We start from the raw sequence: 17,186 nt of genomic DNA, 5'->3' as shown, positions 1-17,186 counted from the left end.
ATTAGCTTACCTGTGTGAATTCAAAACTTCCCATGCTATGTCTTAAAATATAATTAAAGCTATAGTTTATGTGAACAAAAAGTAAGTTCACACTAAGCTCTGAAGTTGTGTATTTGTTGGAACAAGACCCATTTTTCTGCACCTATAAGCACATCAACAATATTACACAAGACAGTAAGCATTTTACAGTAATACAAGCTTTAAGGTTTTTTGGAAATAATATCAAAGCTAGAGAGGCATGGAAACATCTCCTCTCCTCTTTGCCTCCCCTAAAGGGCATTCAACAAGAACTGAATTAGTAGACAACTCAAGTGAACAACACTAATTTTTATTTGTAAGTGTTACAATACAGCCACCATAAAACTTGAGCTGAACATAAGACTTGCATAGATTTTTTTTTTTTTATTTATTTTTTTTGGGGGGGGGGGCAAAGACTCTCCATTCACTGTTTGGCACAAAGATAGCTAACAAGTTTCAATGTAGCTCTTCTTAAGAAAAGAGAACCACACATTTGGTTTATCTAGTAAGCAAAGCTAATACACAGCTGTGATTTTTTTTCACTCAAATAGTGAAAGTCTTCTGGGAAAGACTTCTTTGTGCTTTGGTTAAGAACTTACAAATCAAAAGCCTAAGTATGATCCTTTTGCAGAATTACATTCTTGGAAATACATACAGTATTGTGTGCCACATCCCTCTGATAGAAGGCAGAATTTATGAAAAGAACATTCATGAAAAAACAGAAGCCAGTTCTGAAAGGCTGAGTGTGACACCCACTGATGTTGGTGGTGGTTTGTTTTTTTTTTTTTTTTTTAAATCTGGGCAAGACCTATTATATTTTCTCACCCTGCCATCTGTAAAATAACTTCAATATTCATAAAATGAAAACTTTTGCAGGCATGAACAGTTGTAAGAGAGACACATGAGCCAACACAGTTTTCTACTGGTGCAGAGTTAGTTTACAAACTAGGTGTGAGAGTAGTCACTATCCCTCAAGAACCCACGTGTCAACAACAAGCAAAAGATTACAGACAACTTTTTTTTTAAGCTTCCTTCTCCCTGCATACTTGAGGTCTAGTGAACAAAATGATGTGGTGGTAAAGCTGATCATTCTGTCTAAAGTGCTTGATGAAAGCAGGGAAACTATAAAAATGATAAATTAGTGAACCCAAAAGTGGAAGAGTTACATCTATCACACAAAACAAGAAAAATTGGAGCATTTTCACATTTTCTTCTTTCATTAGACAAGATACAGCAAAAAGATCCTTCACAGTGAAGAGCTCCCTTAAAGTGTATATAGTTCATAACACATTTTTTCTTGCATTTCTGGGATACAGTCATTTGACATAAGATGTGGGAACAGTGTTCCAAAAAAGAAAGTATTATTACAGCTAAGAAATTAAGATTACATAGCAAGTTTTAGTCATTAAAAAAAAATCTTTGGGAAAATGCTATTTAATGCTTTCAATAACTTTAAGTGCCCCGATACTATGTATTTTACAGTAGAAATGCAAGAGCCTTTGGAACGCAGCAATGCTTGGTTCTGTGCATGTCTTCTCTTAAGACATCATCTTTTTCTTACATTCCACTGAGCAAAAGACCATCCCTTCCACTGGCATGAACTTCTGGCCAATTAGACACTTGCTGCAACAGGAACACAAGAAGCATTCCTGCGTAGCATGCCAGTTGAAGTTGTTGTATGTCACACGCTGAACTTCTGGATCTATAGCATTATGACAGCCTTGGCAGATCTGTTTAGAAACAAAATGACACTTAGATGAAGCATACAAATCCTATCTACAAGTCCAATAAGAGTTGGAATTCTTAAGTGTTTTTGGAGAAGAGACAGGTGTTAAAAGAAGCCTTTGAAATACGTTTCCAGCTTTTGATTTTCCTTTATTTTTAAAGCAGAGTTCCTGATCAGAATGCAGCTGAGGACACAAAACAAAATAATAAAATGCACACAAGAAGTTAGTTGCTGCTTGGACTAAACTTAGACAGTTATGATGGTTAGGGTTTCCCAATGCCCAAATAATGATAAACACTTGTCGTGCCAAACAGCACAGATCTTCATATATTAACCCACACATTTGAAGAGATTAGTTACAAATCTTCCTGTGCATTGGCAGCTGTAAAGCAATGCCAAAGAATTAAAGATTACTAGAAGGTCTTGGATATAATTCCATCTTAAAATCTGGTTGTCAAAAATTATCATTTAGATCAAGGAAGTTAATGTTTTAAGAGGAGAAGAAAAAAAAAAGCCTCTCCAAAAGATAATTCCTCACACCTACCTCAGAAGATTATTAACTGCCAGCTAGAGATAATAGTTCTTCCCTCCATTAACTACATAAACAGTCTAGATGCACATTAGACTGAACTCCCAACTAACAGCTAGTTAATTGGTAGATATGAATGGACCATCCTCTCAGATTAGAGTTCCTAGCACAACTAGGAATCAAGAACTACCATCCTTTCCCAAACTTCTACCTTTATCCCATCAGTCACTCTCCTTTATAACTCATGTGGTTAGAAATACAAAGAAACAAAAGTACCTAGATTGCAGTTGCCACTACAGGCTTTTAGCAGACAAGCTGAAGTTGAATCCCACTGGTCACAATGAACTATAATTGACATGAACTAAACATTTAGCAGCATTACTCATCTTCACCAACTTTATTCCTCCTGTTACAAAATCCTGCTTCACCACTGGCAAAGTTAAAGGTATTTTCAGAACAGCCTCCCTCCTGCCACTGTTCAAGTTTATGAATCGACAAAATACTTGTCTGCTTTTAAGTTTTTCTTCAACAGGGAAAAAGATGATTAACTTGAGCCTAAACTTGCATTCAATTTATACTCTTCAGATACTCCCACACTGGGAGAAAGTGAGAGTTTCAAGCTCCATATATGTATGTTCCCTTCCTTCACAGCACCAACAAGTCTGCAAGGATCTTACCGCAGCGTGGTTCTTCACATAGCAGGGTTTGCAGACTGGCTTGTCATTCACCATTACATAGATTTCCCCAGCCAGAACGCAATCACAGTCAAAACAGCAGAAGTGTTTCAGATGCCAGTTTTGACCTTCCGCTTGAGTATATTCATTGCTGAATATCAGCTATGACGAAGATACAAACAAATATTATTATATACATTTAAATAGTATGTCTCTTAATAAAGCTAGCCTCAGGATGCTTTGTAATTTCCAAGGAACTCCTGGTGATTCCACCGTTTCAAATTATTTCAACAACAAAACCGAATGCATTCACTTGTTTGACTGTTTCCCAAAAGCCTCCATTTCATTTATTAAAAGCCAATAGATGCCAAAGACACCAGGCAGACTGTTTCTGTATGCTGCACAAGGTGTAATTTAGTAAGGCACTCCCCCTAGTGTCTTTCATGAGGAAACAACTGCATAACTGGGACTGTAGAAGTATTTGCACTCGTGTATTACACCCTATGTCCCTGTAGACAGCAACGACCCCCCCCCCCCCCCAATCCAAAGCAAACTATGGATCTTCCCGAATGTGGAGTGTCCATATCTGTTTCAGTTCCTTGCAACTACAATCAGCTAGAACTGGTGAAGGCACATCATCTCCCTGCACTAAAATATTTTACTAAAAATCATACTCATTTCTCAGGGGAGCAAAGTTGTGTGCTAAAACAAAAGGACTAGGATATTTCCTACCTCATCACATCCAGCACAGCGGGGTTTTTCGCTATCACAATAATGTCTTCCACAGTACAGGTTACCATTCTTCCAGAAATAGATCATGTCTACTAGAAGTTCACTGCAGGTGCAACACACAAAACAAGCTGGGTGCCACAATTTGTCATACCCAGCACGTTCTGCGTAGACAGCTGGGTCACCTTCTTTCATGTTCAGTTTGCAGCGATAGCAGGACTGGAAAGAGGTTATTACCAAGTTTAGTAAGTCTTTGAAGAGGTACATTTATAGCAATCATATATTACCAACATTTAATAAATCCCACCTTCCCAGACTGAAATTCAACCATTAGTTTACTCCCATGATCACAGTAGTGTGACATGATGCCACAGTACAGGTTTAACTAAGCAATTCAGGATGATGCACGTTCTACTGACATAGCACTAGTGCTACTTAAATGGATTATTGTATTTTGCCATGTTCACATTCTTGCAACTACAGTCCAGTTCTTAAAAAAGCAACAGGCAATTAAAATTCATGTTATGTTCTATAAGCCTTACATACTCAAGAATAAGGACAGAATAATAAGGAGCCTCCATCAAAGCTAACCAACTAGACTATGACTAGAACCCATGACAAGAAAATGGCTGTACTTATAGGTCATGAGAAGAACAAGCCATATCTGCATCCCTGGTGAGAAAAAAAAAAAATTGTGAATATTTCCAACTCATTCTGTTTAAAGCTGTGTTCTAGGGATGCTAGTCACTCATGGCTGCTGTCCAATAGTCTGTGATTAACAATCTTAGGATGGGGAGAGTGATTATAGAAAAGGGACTACAAAGTTTATGAACACAACTACACTACAAATAGTTGCAAAAAGTTCATAGGCAGTCTTCTGCCCCATACCTGCTTACAGAGAGGGTTTTGTCATCGAGTCAAAAACCACAGGTGGTTTATGTTACTGAAACAAAAATTTTTATCTACAGTTTAATCACCGGTTTGGCATTTCCTGCACTCCAGTTGGTCTGTGGACTGGGATGAACATCCTGGGGAGGTTTTCTCTATGATTCACATCACTACAAGCCCAGCCACAAATGGCTTTTTTAATTGTGTGCGTGTATATATATATATATATATATAAAAATAAAATATATGTAAAGTCTCTCAGCTGTAAGGCATATTGATCAGATCCCCACACTTCATGTCAGACAAGCAATTCCAAAATATACATAGAAAGACATCAAAAAGGGAGAAAGAACAGCTTGGAACAGAACGAAAAAGGAACTAATGAAAGGGAAAGTGTAAATATATATGTATATAAAGCTTTTTGATTCTTTCTACTTTAGACCTCACACTCCAATAGGAGTAATTTTCAAGGTTTATTAGTTGTATGGACCCAGATGAAGGCAAGATGATTCATTTACCTACCATGTGCAACATCCCCAGCCTAGGTGGTTAAAAGATGCATAAAAAGATTTACTTCTTTACAAGATGAAAATATGCTGAATATCCATTTTTCTGTTATTCAGCTTTCAGTCATGGTAAAATAGATTTTTTTTTTTTTAAACACAAAGGCAATTATTATAGGTATATTTGCATTAATAGTAGAGACCTGGTTGTTTACATTTTGTTGTTGCTTTTTTTAATCAGGTTTAAAAGAATTGCAATCCATTCCTATAACGAAAATTAATTTTTCAAGGGATTCTATTTACTACAGCTACAAGAACACATACTTTCAGACTCAGTCTGAAAGACAACGTACAAGAAGATTTGGAGAGCAAAGATGCAGAACTAATAATAGATAGAAGAAGGTGTAGACAAGGATGGCAATTCTTCTGCAAGGCATTTAAGAGCTCTTCTCTGTATTGGTTTATTTTGAACTGTTCAAAAAAATAAAGAAGTTGAGATAATGCTATAGCATATAGCTGAAACTAAGTCACATTGCAGAAATCAGACAAAAAATACATAAAAATAATATATCTAAATCCCGATTATTTAGCTCAGGGTAAACTCAGTACCCAATAATAGATAAGCAATTCAAATGTTCACTTACACTATTAAACACTTCTAAGTCTCTTTCTAAATCCCTGCCCACAGTGATGAGATACACCTGGCCTAAACAGTAGGAGGTATACTCAGGTGCTCAAGTAAGAAAGTTTGGAAGTGATAAATAGGTGTAATGTAAAAACAAAGCACCTTTTGATACAATTACTCAGGAGGACAGAGTGCCTCCTACCCTTGACTTCGTGTAGTCCAAGCTAGTTAGCCAGCAGGGTACAATGCAAGGTGTTTATTTCTGTAGGTGTTTCTCGAGGAGACAAATGAAGAATTGCTGTGGTGAAACTAAAGTAACCCAGCAGGAGAGGCTGAGTTAAGACAAAATGACAGCAACCTAATCAAGCCATGATAAAATAACTTTTTAGAATCTTAGAATATCCATGACAAAATAATGGTAAAAATAACTGAATAATTAATTTTAGAAAGTAGCTACAGGTAACCAAATGGCACAGCATATGACTGATTAAGGTAAGGGGGCATGTTCAAAGCTAAAACTTAAGTGTTAATTTTATATTCCATATGAATTACACCAGAAGTAATATACTGTGTCAGTTTAAAAAAAAAAAACCAAAACAAACAACAAAAACACACCAAAAAAGCACACCACAGACCCCCAATAACACTAAAAGCCACATTCTACAGCCATGTTAAACTTCTTTTCCATCTAGAACTTGAATATTCATTTTCTGTAAGTAACCTGGAGACAAATAATTTTTGGGATTCATACATATAATAGCAACATTTCTGGAAATCAAGTTACAGGAATTTTTGCCCCTCTGAAGTGAAGGTCTACCTTCACTAAACTAATTTAATATTATTTCAGTAATCCTATCCCTCTTTTGTATTCATAATTGGTAGCCAAGGCATACAGAGCAGAAGTTAGCAAGTTATGTCAGAAATACTTTATTAAGGGTATAGTTTTAGAAATATCAATGAAAACTGGGTAATTTTACATACCTTATTTTTTGTTGAGCTATTACAAGGCAGAAATCAGATGCCAAAAAAACCCAGATCAAAAAAATAGATCTGAATATCAAAAGAAGGCTAGTCAAAACAGCTGTTATATGGCTTGGCTTGTTGGACATGGGAGGGAGAGGTGTTACTTTACTATTTCTTAGTTTCATTTAATTTTAAACACAATTTGTCAAGCGGGTAATTTTGGTGCTCTTCCAAGAAAGAGGAGAAAACAGGCTTCTAAAATTAAACTAAACTCTTCAAGGGGAGACAAGTGTAGCAATTAGTCTGTAAGACTACCCAAGTATCTTGATTATTATTCTGTAAAAGCCACCCTGCTATACTGTATCTCCAAGCTAACATGTTTTGCAACGAGGATGAAAAGTTCACCTAGGAAGTTATTTGCTACAATGCATTAAATGTGGTCAGAAACCAGGGTTCCGTGTAGACATTCACAACATTTTCCAGTTCCCCTTCTTTCTTTCCCTCCCTAGATTTTCACTATTCCAAGGTAACAAACAAGTTAATTGGGTTAAAATGACCAAAGAGAGCACTTGGATCGTAATACAGGTTCTTGTTTTATCTTTCCTTTCTTATACTTACATACTGAGATGCCTTCTGATCTGGGGACTTGCCCTCCATCGCTCCTACAGCAGCTGAGGTGCCTCTGTCACCATTGTTCAAGTTATTCTTGTCAGTATCTCTCGTTTCCACCTCACCAGGGAGCTTGACATCTCCTACGCCAAGCGCCTCGCTTTTGTACTTCTTCACAAACTGTTCCATCTGCTTCACTTCATTGGGGGAGAGCTCATGGCATTTTGAAGGATCCTGATCATGAGCAGGCAGCTGCTTAGCCAACTGCTTCTTCCTGTACTGTGCGCCTTCCGAGCCAGCAACAGGCTGCTTCTCCTTTGGTAGCATCTGCATATACTGTCTAGCCTGAACCAGAAGGAATTAGATATCAGATGCCACTTCAACTATAGACCCATCCTTTTAAGCAAACACGCAACTAAAATCATCTCTGCTGTTGTTAGCGACAGTCAAATTTGTCAAAAACAAGGTTCTTTCCATAAACATTAAGCTCCCGAAACACAGTAGAAGGAGACAAAATACAGCAGATGCATTAATTGGCTTCTTCCCAGAGTAAGAGGCAGGCTTCCTTTTAAGCCTTTTACAACATGCATAATAGAGTAAATAATAACATTTACACAGCACCTTGTCTCTTCAAAGCTATCTAAAACTACTAATCATCAGTATAGCTTTAAAAAGTAGAAGCTAAATAGCCTGTGTGGGGCATACAGCCCATTGCTGAAATAATTCTAGCTAAATAAAGAAAAAGCGCTCTAGTTTTAATAAAGCAAGGACAAGCCTAAAAATCAAGGTGGTAAATGAATAACAGTCAATTTACATGCACAAGGTTTGATTAAGTGACTGAAACAGGATATTTTGAGAGATAGGTCAGAGATAACGCAATTCTGGCATGGATCACACAACACTGCAGTACAGTAAATTAGCGATCAAAGTTTGAAAAGCAAAATCCTCAGAAGGCTATCTACCATCTCATCTGCTTCAGCTGAAAACATACTGGAAGAGAGTTGCTCTTTTAGACGTCAACACTGACCTTGTTCTTACCATATACAGTAAAAGCTATATGCAAGACTGAGCGTTCCCTTAACTTTAAACAATGACATAAACCGTTGTGGGGTTGTTGTGTTTTTTTCTTATTTTTCTTTTAAGCCCACATTCCATGCAAATTTTTCAAATTTACTAAAAAAAGGCAGGTTAGAGAAGTTTGACTCGAGGGACTTAGCAAATAACGCTTAATCCTATCTATTAAAAACCACCTCATTCCCTGGTTCTCAAGAAGTTCCACAGACAAGCATCCATATGTGCAAGATAGAGGCAAGACTCATTAAACAGGCACCATATTTTTAGTTTTGAGGAGGAAGAAAAGATGACTACAATAGGCAAATTTACCCTTCCAGTAAGCTCTACTTCTCTATCTCCCATCAACTCCTGCCTTGAGCATGAAGAAAAAGTGAGTTGGACTTACAAGTGTCTGATTCTGAACAGGAGGAGCCCACTCAAAAGTCACAGTATTGATGGATATATTCTTCTTGGCTGGCACTGGATTAGTCAGTATCATTACATTGCGTTTATACATGGGAACGCCATCATTCTTCAGCTTTGCAATAAGGGTCGTATATTTTGTGTCTTCAAAGAGCTTCCCCACTTTCCGATCTTCCTCATTGCTTGTGAGGACATCATGCTCTTCCTGGCCACATTTGCAGTTGCGGCATATTTTTCTGAAATTTATGGAAACAGCAACAAAGTTACAGTCTCAGCTGAAAATTACATCTCACACCAGCTGCATGCATAGTAACAAGTGACTGGGAACCCAAAACCTTGTTTTCAGTGCTTTAATTAGTGAATATAAAAGTTATTCTGCAATACATCAAACACCTCTTGAGGATGTTCTTTACTTCTCCTGTTGTATTAATTACATTCTTTGTTCACAGAGATTGTGTTCAGATAGATATCAGTCAACTTTACTAATGCATTTTGAATATGATGCTACATCATTCTTTCAGTTACATCTCAGTACTGATCACACACATACATGTCCGTTATCACCCACCTACCAGGTTTAGTATCGTTAGTCACCCATGAATTAACTTAAATGCATCAACATGATCATCCCAGCAATCATTTATTTGGGCTTTTAGTTTTTCAGTTCTATTTATACACTCGAAATTACACTATACTATTTTCTTCATATGCATTTCACTGTATGCATGATATTTGGTTATCACAGGGCTCCTATCAAGTGGAAACAAATATTTCCTAGAAAGGAAAAAAATGCATACAGCCATACATACAGTGTAATTGCACCAAGTTCTGTTCAAAGTTCAGCATTTAAAAGATGAAAGAAAAGTGAAAGGCTTATATGGACAAAGCCTTTCAAACAGCTCTGAACCAAGTCAGAGGTACTCTGGCACACGCTGTACAGAGAATTTTCACAGATAACATCCTTAAAAGGTAGGAGACTTTACTTACTTAGATATAAGTGGTATTCTTTCATATACAACACATTTGAACTCCTTTGATTAAGGGATATTAGATAGCAATTTATTACCTTAGGCATAATTAAAAAATTCACATATAAACCAGAACCTTGGATTAGACAAGCTAGTTTACTGTTTATTAATGGTTTCCCCAGAGCTTCAGTTCAAAGCAGTCAGCCACAGCATATGGAAACTAGCTAAGCTAGATATTCACTAAAGGTTCTTATTATAGCCTACAAAAATGGATCAACCTTCTGCATCTCTAGTTTGAAGACAAATGAGTAATATTTTACGCCATTATTTATTCTTCACCTAGCAAATAGCATAAAACTACTACCTATGAAACGCTTCTCAACCCTGCTTGCCAAAACCCATCGAAATCTAACATTGTTCTGCATCTTGCTTTCTAAAGTCTTGAAAGGCAAGGCACATACCTTATCTTAAGTCATCTAACAGGTACATGACAAGAACACACCATGACTACGGAAGGCCCATTAGGTGATGGGAAAGGAAGGAAGGAGGACCTGAATATAACCGGTCATGTGAAGTGATGCACAGCCAACCCCAAAGATACACACTACATATGTACACCAATTTATGATGTGGGGTACTATCATTTCAGTGTGTGATGAATGCTGCCCTGGTCATGTAATTATACAGAAACCATAAGTCATGGTAACCTAAGTTATAAAGCCCACTCCAAATAGAAATAGCTAACTCTGCAACAGAAATGAGCCACGCCACTCTAAAAATAACAAGAAAATAAGAACATTAAGCAGAACAGACTCTGCTTTGCAATGCATAAAAACCTAAAGAGATCAATAATTGAAGTGCAGGCTGTCTGACAGCTTGCATGACTTCCAACTCATTTCCACAACAGGAAAGATGCACAGAATTTCAAATATTTGGATACCTAGTAAACACTAAGCACTTTGCAATCTCCCAGCTTACCAAAACATTCAAGCATGAACTAGCATTGCCCATTAAGCCTAAATGCTGTACTATGCATCTCAAGCACTCACAACATAAAATTTTGCAAGATCTTCAGCAGTCTACATGAGTCCTTTGCCTAGCTAATAGAGACTATTTAATATACTAATAAAGCAATTTATATTCACTTTGCTCATCTTTTAAGGCGTGCATATGATTATACCTTATTACCACATCTCAATCACATCTTCTTTGAAATCTAATATGAGGTGACAGAATCAGACAGACCTTATTTTTTGCAAGCTTAGTTCATTATTACATCGTGACCATCATGCAGCTATATGCCTCACAGCACACATGCAACTTGAATTCAAGCAGTTAGTCCATCTGAACAATAGCTTACCAGGTATTTTCTTCACTTTTTCAACTTAAGTCTTTAGCAATAGTAAGCCCCAGTTTCAGTTTTACCTCTCAACAGGATGTGATCTAACTACATTGGTGAACGAACAAACATTCTCAGGCAACCTTCACAGACTCATAGAAGTATAGTCTTGCTGTCCAGAACTGCTCTGCTTGCAAAACAGAACTCAGTAAGAACAATTCATACTGTTGTACTGCCTGCGTGGTCACAACAGTAGCATGACAATTTGTGCAAACTCTGTACAGCATCCAACTACAGTGAAGCAGCATTGACAGCCTGCAGAGACCAGACCATCCCCAACAAGCTGTGGTGGAATTCTTCCCCTGAGACTTTCACACATGCTGGAAAAGCCACAAGTGCACCTTATTTTTGCTCACGCTACATCATGAAATTTCGTATCTATTTTCTAGTAGTATTCTCTCAGAATGCAGAACAGCTTTGAGATCCTGTTTCTGTTTCCAACTAGGAGAACACCCTGACTCAATTGCTTTTAGACACCCTCAGTCCCACCTTGAAGGCTTAACATGTTGCACTAATTTCAGTATCTGTGAGAGATTTTTCAGTTGTCCTGATAAATAGATGAACAGATAGTTGCAAAGAAGTAAAAGCATATAACTTGTCCTCGGGTCCTTCCTGGGTCCCACTGTGAAAACCACCATAGAACTACTGTGCTTTATACTTGCATTGAAAAGAATGAGGTACTCGCTGATCTCCCCCAACTGCAGACTTAATTTAAGAATTTGACTGTGTACATCTCAGTCTAATGCCATCTCCTTGCTCTTTCAAGATTAAGTGAATGACTGCCTACATGGAGTTTGCAAGAAGCTGTTACAGGGGCTATGTTACAAAATTACAAGTGTAGTGGCCCTGGCATTAGAGCTTGTGGATAATTAAGTCTCCAAATGCAGGAGAAAACAATCCGGAAAGAACGTGGAGAATGCTGAGTCACAACTGATGTCAGCATATCTCAGTAAGTCAAAGGAAAATCCCTGAGGCTGTTGCCATTTCCCCTGCTCCCCAAGGCTCCCCTGGATCTCAGCCACATGAAGATGTCTGTACACTGCTAACAGCCATAAAGAAAGGTTTCCTGTCCTGATTTATAACCCCTTTTCAGGACTGGAAATTATTCAAGAAAGATATCCAGTTGACATTTACACACATAACTCTTCCTGCTTATTACTGTTTACAATTTAGTCATACCTTCTTCCACTAAGCTGCCACATCAGAGTCCTGTTCATTAGTCACTGTCCCTTCTGCAGAAGGGATATGGCCAATTACTTCTACTTAGAATAGACTGGCTGATCATTTCTTTGACTACGATACAGTTATCTTACTGAAGCGACCCTGTCCCAATACCTCAAACTTACACTTCACAAGTCTATCTGATAACTGATGCTTAATTTTTATTTTTGGTGTTAAAGCAAACACCTCACATGTGCCAGGAAACCCAGTTCCTATTATATACACACACAGAGACATATTTATAAACACATGTATATGTATAGACTTAACTATCTCCTTTGACTCTATCAAGATGACAGGCAGTGAGAATTTCTTGTTCTCACCATCTCCATTGTCAAAAAGATTTTCCCTTCACTTGAAGGCATTCAGCAAGATCCCTACTTAAGGAAGTATTAGGGACTCCTGCTTATGTGTTCACAGCTCAGGACTTCAAAGGAAAGAAATGTTCCTCCAGTCAAATCTCAGCAATTCGGGAAGCTTTTCCCATTCCAAACATGGAAGATAGGGAGGAAGCTTCAAAATTTGTAGAATTAAAAGTTGCATATCACTGTAAAAGATGGATCTAGTAGATTGTGCCTTGCTTCCAGGTCTTGGGTAGGTAGAAAGAAGGAAGGTAAACAGATTCCACCCTCTCCCCCAAGCTGGTGAATTCCTGTGTCCTGGATGTCTACTGACAGCAAGGATTAAAGACTTCCAGTTCTTTCTCCAAACCCAAACGTCAACCACCCTCCTACTTTTCTATCTTTTGGTGTATGGAGAGGAAAAATAATTCAGATCATGACCCTTCCTACACTGGCTTTGCAGTCATTCTAGTGACAGGAGGCAGAAGCTGCAAGCACAGGGATGCCCTCAACAAATACCTGGCAGGTCCCGAGGTTTGTGTCCTCCACACAGAAAGACTAACCTCTTCCAATGATTCCTTCTGTTATGCTTTCTTGCTATTAATGCAGCTATAGTAATCACAAATGTTTTGAACTGTGCCTGTCAGCTGTAGTATCAGAAGATGTTAAAGCCAACTTAAAGCTCTCCCTGCCTTCCAGGGATTGTATCTGTGCAGAGAAGCCAGATGCTGAAAAAGGTCATTCCCAAGCTTAAGATTCTTGTCTCCAGAAGCTTTTTAATATCTTGGCAAGCTGCAGAGACAATTATTGCTTTCCTGTATATACATGGCCAAGATAAATCAGAACCTTCCCTCCTGCTTTTAGCAACTGACTCCTGTCCCACACTTCCCTCTAGTGGGAAACGTATTCCCAAAGAGCAAACATGTATCTGACCAGCAGTGTCTTACCGCCAGCCTGCCCTGAGAATTTTGCGGAGACCGTTTTGCAGACTGACAGAAATCTTAACACCTGAACTGAAAAGACCCTGCCCACTGCTGCTACACTTTGATGGAAGCATGATTGTGAGGGCAATTTTAAAAGCAAAAGCTATTAACACACTAAGATAATGCAGGTAATTGTTCAACTGTTCACCATTCAGCTACTGTTGTAGACCATGGCTCTCACTGTATTCATTTTGTGTTCAGCTCACAATACAGGTTTTCAGAACTTCAAAATTTAGGAACAAATTTTACAAAGGGCTTTGTTTACCACCATTTCTAAACTAGCCTAAATTAACAGTTCTGCACCTATATAAGCATCCCACACACTGTGCCAAGAATTACAGCACAAAGTGCCTAAAGAGCACTTGCCATCCCAGAAGAGGTATATTCCAAACACTCCCAGTATAGGGAAGAACAGGGTAGCAACTCCATGTAAAACCCTGCTACTAGATAGCTATACTTGGATTTTTTTCGTGCACTTTCCAATCTGACTCGTCAAAGGCAGAACTGAGGCTCTTTTGTACTGAAATACTGAAATTACATCTTAGCTCTTTGAGGTACATTGGAGTTGTCACGTATCAGACCAAGAATTATGTGATCTGCTGAAGCTCCTCAGCTCCCCCCAGGAGAGGGCAGTGTCACCCTTACACAGACTACAGCAAGGGCTGCAGCCTGCAGACAAGCACAACTGCTGCCTTACTGTACTGGATCTGGCGCCTATGGAGGTAACTCTCTTCATAATGCCCGTATGGTGCTGCGCTTTGGATGAGTGGCTAAAACAGCACTGACAGTACTTGCTATTGCTAAGCACTTCTCTCTGCCAGTGTCAAGACTTCCTCTTTTTTGGACTCTGCCCCTACCTTGGCAAGTAAGCTGGGCATGGGCAAGAAGCTGGGAGGGGGCACAGCTGACTCAAATTGGCCAGACAGATACTCCATACTAGTGTCATGCTCAGCAATAAAACAGGGGCAGAGGATGAAGATGACAGGGTTTTTGACTTCCAAAGTGGACACTGCCTGGAGACTGGCTGGGCACCAGTCTGCTGGTGGGAGGTGGTGAGTGACTGCCTTTGCATCACTTGCGTGCCTACCCTCCCTCACCCATTAAACTGACTTTATTTTGTTTCATGAGTTTTCTCACTTTTCTTCCTCCGTTTTGCTCCCTGCCCCATTGTGAGGGGACAGGGGGTGAGCAGCTGTGTGGGTGCTTGGCTGCTGGCTGGGGTCAACCCACCACAGTTTTCTTTCATCCCAATGCATAACAGCTTCTTTAACTACAATCCCTACTTCAACACCTGTTTTTTACAGGTGAGTAGCAGTGAAATCCATGACTAAACTTGAACTGATTTTTAGCATTTGTGTTATAAAGACAATATTCTGTCCATTTGTGCTACAGTTTGCTTCTACTTAAAACAGAGTTTCAGATTTTAAGGCTAACACTACTAAGTGAACAGGTATTTGGGATCCAGCCCTTTCTGTTCAAGTGGTAGACTCCCAAAAATCTCTGTATCATGCAAAATATAGTAATATATTTTGTCCTTTGAAAGCTGTTTACACAAAACTGATTTCAGACTTCAGATTCACACCCTTACTGTCCCCAGTAGAAGCTCTGCTGAAGAAACTGCTACTTTCTAACCCATTCTTGAATTGCCTCAACCAATAACTTTTCAACTGTTTCAGAGGTATGTGCCACATTTGTCTGACACCTAGATTATGCTTCTCAGACTACTTCTCACCACCTTATTTACCGAGTCTATCCTATATAGATTTGATTTCCAAATTAAATCTTAATCTTAACTAAATAGTCACTAGTTTTATGTCTTTTTCTTACTCACTCTTCAATCCACTGCTCTCTACAAACTCTTGCTTTCTAGGAGAGACAGTGTTCTGACAAGCTATGTATTCAGGACCTGGCAAAATGAGCCTTAACCACAGGAGCATAGTGAAAAGCGTATAAAGAAAAACACACAAAAACCTCCAAATACACACACAGAAGCAAACACACATTCTAACCTTGTAATCATGCTATTATGTGACTAAATCACTTCAGACATTTTATTTCTTTTTATCCCAAATTCTTCCCTGTTAAAGAATAAGCTAGGAATTACAAGATCTAACAAAAGAGGACAAAAAGGAAGAGTTGAGAAAAAGTTAACTGGACTAACCTTTTATTTTTTTCTCCCCCACTTGCAGTTTCCCCACCTATCACAGACTATGAACAAAGCTTTCTCTCAAGTAGGAAGTGACATAATTTCTCATCTAACCATGGATAAACAACACTAGTTACTCCTGCAATTTTTTTTATTTTGTTTTACTGAATTGCCTACACACATTAACTACGTTCCATTGTATTTTACAAGTACCACTACACGAGTCCCATCACTGACTGAGTGCATACTGAAAAAGTCTTTCCATAAATTAATAATTTTTTATCTTTAGATGATCACATTTATTTACTAGTGTATTACAAATAATGACATGGAGCAAGGAGTGGTAAGTTGTTTCTATAGCTACATATTACAGATATGTAGCCAAGAATATATATTCTCATCAACTTATAGCAAGTCTTTGCCATGGTCTGTTCATCTGATTATTTTCTAAACCGACTATCAGCTGCAGTCAAATACTTGGGCAAAGTTGTAAAGTCTCCTAGGCCTTATCTGCACCTGATGGCACTATGGCTGGGATATAAAGACTACCTTAAAAAAACCCCACAAAATAAAACCCTACTGCTGATAGTTATGACTGTAGCTAAATAGCATTGGTGAAATGTGATCATTTTAATTGCTAGCGTGCACTAGTGCTACTAACATTTATTTTTATGTCCCTTCCAGGCTGTTCCCTTTGAGAGAGCTTTTTTTTTTGTTTGTTTTGGTTTTTTTAAGTCAGAATCACTAAGCTACATCTTGAAGCACACCCAGTATGATCAGTGAACTGGGCTACCTAGATATATACATTAATATGCATATATACATCTTGTTTAAGTAAAACAAGAAAGGTCTTAATAGAATAGAAAGTTTCTGCAGAAGAAACGGCATAGACCACAGCATAGACTATTTATTTCTACTATCATCAGCTCTTACTGGTTTAGGAACAGTGCATCATCCAAGGCCAAGTACTAACTTATTTGAATTATGACATCTCCTCCCCCTTTAAGTATAATTTGTAGATGTATACAAACTTTCAACATCTTTTCAACATAGATATTTCACCTAAAATCTCAGAACAAAGCTTATGTACTTGGTCAGGAGCTGAGAAAGCATTTTATTACTGAGATAAAGCACACTTCCCTGTCATCTCTCTTACTGCAGGGATATAGATGTTTTTACAAACCTACTTCAACTGTTTATTAAGCTAAAGCAAATGCTTCAGTAGAAGTACTACCATTGACTTCAGTGCAGATGAAATGTATGTTTGTAAGTGATTACATACTTAAACACTCTGTTGTAATGCAACTGAGAAGTCCTGGCCCTGAACCTAGACACAGCTTCTTTAAAAGCATCTGAATAGCTTAACTGAAAGAGAGAACAAAAGCAGT

At 38.2% G+C, this 17,186-nt stretch overlaps 1 protein-coding gene across 1 annotated transcript in view; it reads right to left on the bottom strand.

Annotated features, from left to right (window-relative positions):
- Positions 1 to 309: 309 nt before the first annotated feature.
- TES (testin LIM domain protein) overlaps positions 310 to 17,186 on the bottom strand; it is a 28,912-nt gene continuing 12,035 nt past the window's right edge. Inside the window, exons 3-7 of the mRNA XM_052790527.1 lie at positions 8,724 to 8,976; positions 7,274 to 7,609; positions 3,680 to 3,895; positions 2,951 to 3,109; positions 310 to 1,748 (exon numbers count right to left, since the gene is read on the bottom strand). Coding sequence (XP_052646487.1) covers positions 1,557 to 1,748; positions 2,951 to 3,109; positions 3,680 to 3,895; positions 7,274 to 7,609; positions 8,724 to 8,976 — 1,156 coding nt within the window. The 3' untranslated portion in view covers positions 310 to 1,556. The remainder of the gene's footprint in view (positions 1,749 to 2,950; positions 3,110 to 3,679; positions 3,896 to 7,273; positions 7,610 to 8,723; positions 8,977 to 17,186) is intronic.

The sequence above is a fragment of the Harpia harpyja genome, chromosome 6, assembly GCF_026419915.1.
Source record: "Harpia harpyja isolate bHarHar1 chromosome 6, bHarHar1 primary haplotype, whole genome shotgun sequence".
NCBI classification, from domain to species: domain Eukaryota; kingdom Metazoa; phylum Chordata; class Aves; order Accipitriformes; family Accipitridae; genus Harpia; species Harpia harpyja.
This window is presented reverse-complemented; position numbering and strand designations above follow the sequence as displayed.